The sequence below is a fragment of the Tyto alba genome, unplaced genomic scaffold (assembly GCF_018691265.1).
Source record: "Tyto alba isolate M040663 unplaced genomic scaffold, T.alba_DEE_v4.0 Super-Scaffold_46, whole genome shotgun sequence".
Taxonomy (NCBI): Eukaryota; Metazoa; Chordata; class Aves; order Strigiformes; family Tytonidae; genus Tyto; species Tyto alba.
Window position 1 is genome coordinate 13,906,757 of NW_024881322.1, and position 6,797 is coordinate 13,913,553.

A 6,797-nucleotide genomic window follows, 5' to 3' on the forward strand; every position below is an offset into this window, starting at 1 on the left:
TTTTAGTTCTTATAATTACCTTCTACTTGGATTGCACCTCTAGAAATTTTAGATGTTCTTTTCAGAGTACTGATGTCTCCTGGATTCTTGAGGGAGGAACGGTATTGTAAGTTAAATCTTTCTTACAAAAGATTTACATTTGTTTTTGGACACTAGGCATTCCTTTTTAAGTTTTACTTAATTTTTCAATCTGGTCAGAGCCACTAGCTTGCTCTGTATTTTGAGGGGATTTTATCTTTTGTTCATCTGTAATTCTTCTGAAATCCTACAAGCTGGCTGCTGTTCCTAAGTTCCTCACAATCTCTGTAGGTTGGGGGACCTTTATTGGTATTGATAAACAGATCAGAAGGCAGATTTTAGAACAATCATGATTTAAAATGAAACAGGTTCCCTCTGCATGTTATGTTAATCTTCTGCTTTCCAAATTATTGAGGCTGAACCAAATTGTAAAAAAAAAAATAAAAATGCCAACACCCCCCCCCCTCCCCCAAACCTGGTATAACAGGAAGCAGCTACCTCTGTAGATTGCACAGCCATTAATTCTGAAACTTAATTGGGGTATCTTGCTTGGAGACTAATTTTATTAATATAATATAAAGAGTAAAGTAATGGTTTCCTACGTGCACACCGTTTGAGATACTCAGCAGTTCAGTGGTAGTTCCCTCATAATATATGGAAATCTACAAAGGAACAATACCAAATGCTAACTTTAATTTAGACCATTTTTGATTGTGCAAAGGGACCATAAATCCTATGGCACTGATACAGGAGTTCAGCTGAAGAAAACCAGTAAATGCATTCACAGGGCCTGAAAATTCTTTAATACTAACCATCTTGAATCAACTCTTCATTTAACAATGGAGCTATACTCCAAATTCTCTGTGCGAAGATAGATAGGAAATAGTTCTATTGATCAAATTTTATTGCAATTTATTGCCTCTTGCTCCTGTTCATCCTGGTTCTCACTGTAAGCCAGCTGTGAGCTTCTGCCACTCTGTATCTTTAGGCTAGAGTTTTGGCAGCATTTTCAAGCATGACTTTCTGTAGCCCTCAATTTTTTTTCCCCTGCAAATGAAAACTGTGTAGAAATTTAAAGAGTCAGAAGGATAGGAGTTACTTTCTTCATGCTTTTATAACAGGTAGCCTGATGAGAAACTACTATATTTATTAGTCATTAATACTCACCATGCCAAAAAAATCTAAAGAAACAGAAGGAATCGTTCAGAGCTAAATTGCTGTTTGCCTATATGTACATAGAAAAAACATATCTAGGTAGAAAAGCCAATTTAATTTTCAGCAGAGCTTAGACAGTTCAGCATAGAGGTGTTTTCTGTATTAAGCAAAGGACTTCTGGAAGCCATAATGCATCTTAGATAATATCATCAATAAGGCACACTAAAGAACTCCATGTACAAATGCATGCTTTAAAACCGTTGCATTTGTTTCTGAACATCCCAAAAGAAGAAGTTAGAAACACCTTAATTCAGCTGCTAATGTTCTGATTCATGAATGGGACCCCTGGTTATTGCATCTTACAGTTTAACAACAACTATGTAGAGCTCAAAAATTCTGTTCTGGTAGAAACTGTCAGATCTCCCAGAATATAGCTTGCTCTCAGACTTTGAAACTAAGCAAAGAGTATGGAATAGGTAGATTAGTTCCCCTTGTTGGCATTTTTCTGTTGAATTTTCACTGAGAGTCTGAGAGAAATTTGAGTGTTGAGCATACCACCCTCAGATGTTAAAAAAATCAACAGTTAAGCCTGACATCCGAGTGAGAGCCAGCAGTATGAGGCATTAGAATTGTCTTTTCCTGTATTGCCACATAAAAGGTGGTTTTGCTTTTTACATGTATATAAATATATAAAATCACTGAAGTCCCTGGATCCTGCCTGAGTAGGTTCCAAGTGCTTGTAACCTGGTGCACATCCACAAGCAGGGTAGTGGGTTGTGGGTTTTGCAGCACTTTCCAGCTGTGCTGCTCTTAGTCTTGCAAGGCAAATACGTAATATTTTTGTGTGTGTGACTATTTTTTCAGGCTTGGCTTTGAATATGCTGTCAATTAATATATTGGTGAATTAGCAGAGTGGCAGGGGCAGAGGAGGACAGAACGCGTTCGCGTTGATCTGGGTTAAAAAAATTCAGGCCTCTGCCAGCAGAGTCACACATGCTAATTTCTTGAATTTTTAACTACTTTCTTCTCTAAGTCATCTGCTCATAAGGCATGTTGAAATGCATGCTCCTTCGTTTCTTCTTTCAAAATAAACTACCATAATGGGTGTTTGAAACTAAGAAACTCCTTTGATATTCTGAGTTCCTTATTCATACTCCCCTGCATCACCATCATCATCTTCTCTTAGTTGTGGCAAATTCCATTTCACTGAAGAAATTGTATGTCATCACAAACCTGCATTTTCCTGCTACTCAGTGCTTAACTTCTCCTTCAAACTCAGCACTTGCTTTTGCGTTTATACCACTAGCTTCTGGGTCACCTTGAGCCTGGTCACTTGAGCAGGTGTTAGAATCCAGATGCTGAATTAGAACGGGCCAGAGTATGACTGGAAATGCATTTTGCAGATGGCCACTTTTTAACAGAGGGATGTGATATGTCAAAGATAGGAAATTTTGTGGGGATTGGAAAACTTACAGCTGCCTAAAGCAGGTGGCCCTAAGCCCCGGCTTAGTTGTCTTGTGGAAAATTGAGCTCCAGCTTGATGTTTCTTGTATGTCCAGGTGTGTGTGTGTGTGACCCCGTGGAAGTTACTTGCTTAATTTTGAATCTTACTACTCCATTTCCTATAGATGCTCCCCCAAAGGCAGTTAATATGTAGAAGCATTCCATTTCTATGTTGTCCGAACCCATGCTTTGCCAGTTGTCTCAGCTGTGCTAGATTAGTCTTACTTTTGAGTTTTTGAAATATGCCAGTTCTAAATAATACTTAAAACCACCTTTTTTGTCTTTAGCAAAAACAAGCACTGGACAGCAGTTAAACCAGAATGAAGTGGCAATCCTGCTAAACCTGCTACAGTCTAAAACAAGTGTTAGTTTGGCACAGTTTGCCCAAATGTTGAATATTAAGGTAAACCCAGAGACTCAGCAGCAACTCAATAAAATAAATCTTCCTGCTGGAATTTTGTCAGCAGGTGAAAAACAGTCAGAACAGCAGCAGCCGCCGCCGCCTCCGCCACCACCGCCGGAACAGGAGCCTCTCAAACAGCCGACCATCGCGCAGCCTCCTGTACCCCCTGCGCAGCTGAGTCAGCCTAAAGTTGAGACTGATGCTGCCCAGGCAGCTGTACAGAGTGCGTTTGCTGTTCTGTTGTCTCAGTTAATAAAGGCTCAGCAAACAAAACAAAAAGATTTTGTGTTGGAGGAGAAGGAAAACGGATCAGGAAATGAAATGTCATTACAACTCAGGCAGCCTCCAGAGCCCACCACTCCTGTGTCTGTCAGCCGGGACGATGTGGAATCTCCGGCACCCGGCTACCCACATCTGATCAAGTCGTTGTACACGTCTGCAGGTACTGAAGGGCTTTGGTGCTAACCGCCAGAGACCTTGAGCCGGGGAGATGTAATAGTCGGGGGATAAAGAGTTAGCGTGTGAGTCTGTGAGTATAGGGGAGATAGTGATTAAGTTGATTTTTTTGTCACGTTTTACGTCTGGGTCGTAGAATTTGTGCCTGATTCTAACAGGTGCCGTGCAGAGAGAGGAAAAGATGCCTCCCGCCCTGAGCGGTACCCGAGCGCCGGTAGTGAAGCGGTTACATTGATCATTGTGGGGGGGGTGGGTTGGGGTTTTCTTAGTGGTGTTTGCGGTGAAGACAGCCTTCTCTAGCAAATTCATAGATGGAATTTGCCAATTTTGCCTGAGCGTTTAGGTAAAGCCTATTTTGGGGAAAGGGTATTTTCTTTTTAATGCTTGATAGAGCAGTTTCTTACTGTCAGACTCTGTAACTGTCCCTAACACGCGGTCGAAGGTTTCCACTGGGGTGTAGTAGTGGCTTCCTCAGTGTTCTCATGGTTTAGAGCTCTGTCATTGATCATCTTGGATTGCAATTGCTGTTTTATTTGGGTGGTTTACATATTTCTGTGTGGTGTTTGCAGCTGTGGAAAGAAACGTTCTGAAGTGGTCTGGGGGTGTTTTTTGAGGTTTTTACGGTTGGTGGGTTTATGTTCTTTCTTTAACCTTAGGTTTTGCTGTTCCTTGGTAGGGTGGCCTTTTGTTCCTCAAGACTTTTATCCCTACTAGCAAATCTTTTTCTGCTCCCTCTTTGAATTTTCTAGTTGTTTACATGTGGCTTGAGTGTTGGTTTGGGTTTTTTGAAGGGATTTGTACCGTTTTTCTTGAACTGCTTCCCTGGTAACCTTACTTTGGTGAGAAACCTGCATCACCCTCCGGAGGCAAATGAGCTGTTGCCTTCTCCAAAATAATCCGTCCAACTACCAGTAAATTTAACTTATAAGTTAGTGAGAATTGAAGTAAGAAACCTCTGTATTGTTCCAGGAAGGAGTCCTTTCCTTTCTGATATTGCTATTGTACGTTGTTATTCCAAAGCTTTTCTTTTTCATCTGCTTAGGTCAAGAGGATTTGGTTAGGCAGTCCGAGATGAGGCTTCTGCACCGAACACCCGAACAAGAACGCCCTCGGATCTTGCCTCCAGACCAGCGTCCCCCAGAGCCGCCGGAACCTCCGCCTCTCACCGATGAAGACCTTGATTATCGGACAGAGAACCAGCATTTGCCTATAAGTAACTCTTCAGGAACAGACCCTCACGCAGGAGTGAAAGCAGCTCTTCTGCAGCTGCTTGCTCAGCATCAAGCTCAGGCGACAAGGGAGGAGCCAGTACAAACGAGCGTGGATTATCAGGCTAGAGACTCCTACGGCCCAGGCCCAGACTACAAGGATAACTTCGGATCATCTTCCTTCTCGTCTGCCCATTATGGCAGTAGCGATGGAATAGGGAGTGGGTCGTCGGGAGCGTTGGAAAGGAGGAGCTTCCTCGGGAACTCGGATATTCAGTCTTTAGATAACTACAGTACTGCTTCATCTCACTCTGGTGCTGCCCCTCCTCCGTCGGCCTTTTCAGAATCCTTTCCCAGCTCAGTAACTGGTTATGGAGACATTTACCTCAACGCTGGCCCCATGCTGTTTAGTGGAGATAAAGACCATAGGTTTGAGTACAGCCACGGCCCGATCCCGGTTCTGGGGAGCAGCAGCGACGCTTCCGCGGGGCCAGAGAGCGCCCACTCTTTGCCCGCAAAGATGCACAACTATAGCTACGGAAGTAACTTACAGGAAAATCCCGGTGGCATCAGCCACATGCATGGACAGACTTGGACTTCTCCTGCCCAAGGACCCGGCTATTCCCAAGGATACAGGGGACACATTAGCACATCTGCAGTGAGAGGGCGAGGCAGAGGATTACCATATTGAGTATCTGTTTTTCCTCAGGCACATCATTTTTATCTGGAAAAACTTTTTTTTTTTTTTTCTTTCCCTAGCTGCAGTTTAAAGCAGCAATTCAACAGACTTGAATAATGTTAATTCAACAGCTTTATTTTTATGTGGAAAAGGGTCTTGCATACAGTAGGAAAAATTAAAAATGCTTAAAACTCATGCTGTCTGAAAACTAGATAAATTGATTGTACATGTTCACAAACTCTAGTTCGGAATTTTATTTTGTATTTTGGCAGTTTTAAGTGGATGCTAAATTTAGGGACATCAGCTTTTTATGGCACTCTTTCAGATCTTCTGAACTATGCACATTTGTGCTTTTTTTGTAAGTTTGGACCAACTTTTATGTAAAAAAAAAAATTTTACAACAATCAAAGCAGGGCACTGATTTATTTGGTATTTTTCTTTTTACAGAACTACCTTTAGTCAAAGGTCACTGTCAGTCTTTGCACTGCTTTCAGTGTTATTGTGGAAGGTGTACTTTGTGCTCATTTCAGATAATAAAACACAACCTTTCTCTTGATGCAAAATTTTATAAATATTTGGTCAATGTTATTTTTTTTTTTCTTTCAAGAAAAAAAAAAAAAGAATGGATGTTCTGGTAAAATGTTCTCTCCATCTCCCAGGCTTGTTTATATAAAAACTGTTTTACTTGAATGGTAAGTGCCTTAACATGTAAGCTTAAGGTCTGCAAAAATTTGGAAGTACTTTATAGATTGATATGAAAATAATACCTAAACCTAGGTAGTGAAATTTCAGATAATAATAGGCAACTCAAGTAGGTCATAACCTTGTGCTGTTTACTTCAGGTGGGCCAGTTCTTTAGAGACCTAATCTTATTTTGATGAAATCATAATTTCCAAATTGAACTTCATGAGAAACGTTGAAAGTGAGGAGAAGAATGAAGAGTGTAGTTTTTCCTCAGCTCCCTCTTGGAGCTGTAGTAAGTGTTTTAGTTCCTCTGCCAAACATCCTTACCACGTGACGAAATAATTTTTTCTCTTCAATGTCAACAGCAGTAGTTACTTTGTGTGAAAAGCTGACACTGTCATCTTTTTACCACAAAAACTGCATAATTAGGAAGTAACCAAAGGAAAAATGACCAGTATTTAGACCAACAGCAAAATGTTTGACGCTAGTTCTAATTCTCTGTAAACTTGTGATTGTGCCAATTAATCGATTTTATATCTGCTATTCCACAGAGCATTTTAATATTGGAATCGAGTCTCTCTGAACAACTGATAAAATGACTGTAGTTAAAACTTTTACCAAGAGCCACTCCTCGTATTAATTACAACTTCCAGCATGTTTTTTTTTCCTTTGACAACAAGTGGTCTCTCTC

At 40.9% G+C, this 6,797-nt stretch overlaps 1 protein-coding gene across 5 annotated transcripts in view; it reads left to right on the forward strand.

Annotated features, from left to right (window-relative positions):
• CDK13 (cyclin dependent kinase 13) overlaps positions 1 to 5,985 on the forward strand; it is a 45,953-nt gene extending 39,968 nt beyond the window's left edge. For 2 of the 5 annotated variants that reach the window (XM_033007119.2, XM_042806303.1), the window contains exons 13-14: positions 2,964 to 3,521; positions 4,578 to 5,985. In XM_033007119.2, the coding sequence (XP_032863010.2) occupies positions 2,964 to 3,521; positions 4,578 to 5,434 (1,415 nt within the window). In that variant the 3' untranslated portion in view covers positions 5,435 to 5,985. The remainder of the gene's footprint in view (positions 1 to 2,963; positions 3,522 to 4,577) is intronic. The other 3 variants (XM_042806305.1, XM_042806306.1, XM_042806304.1) reach the window with 2 other exon arrangements.
• The last annotated feature ends 812 nt before the right edge of the window (positions 5,986 to 6,797 follow it).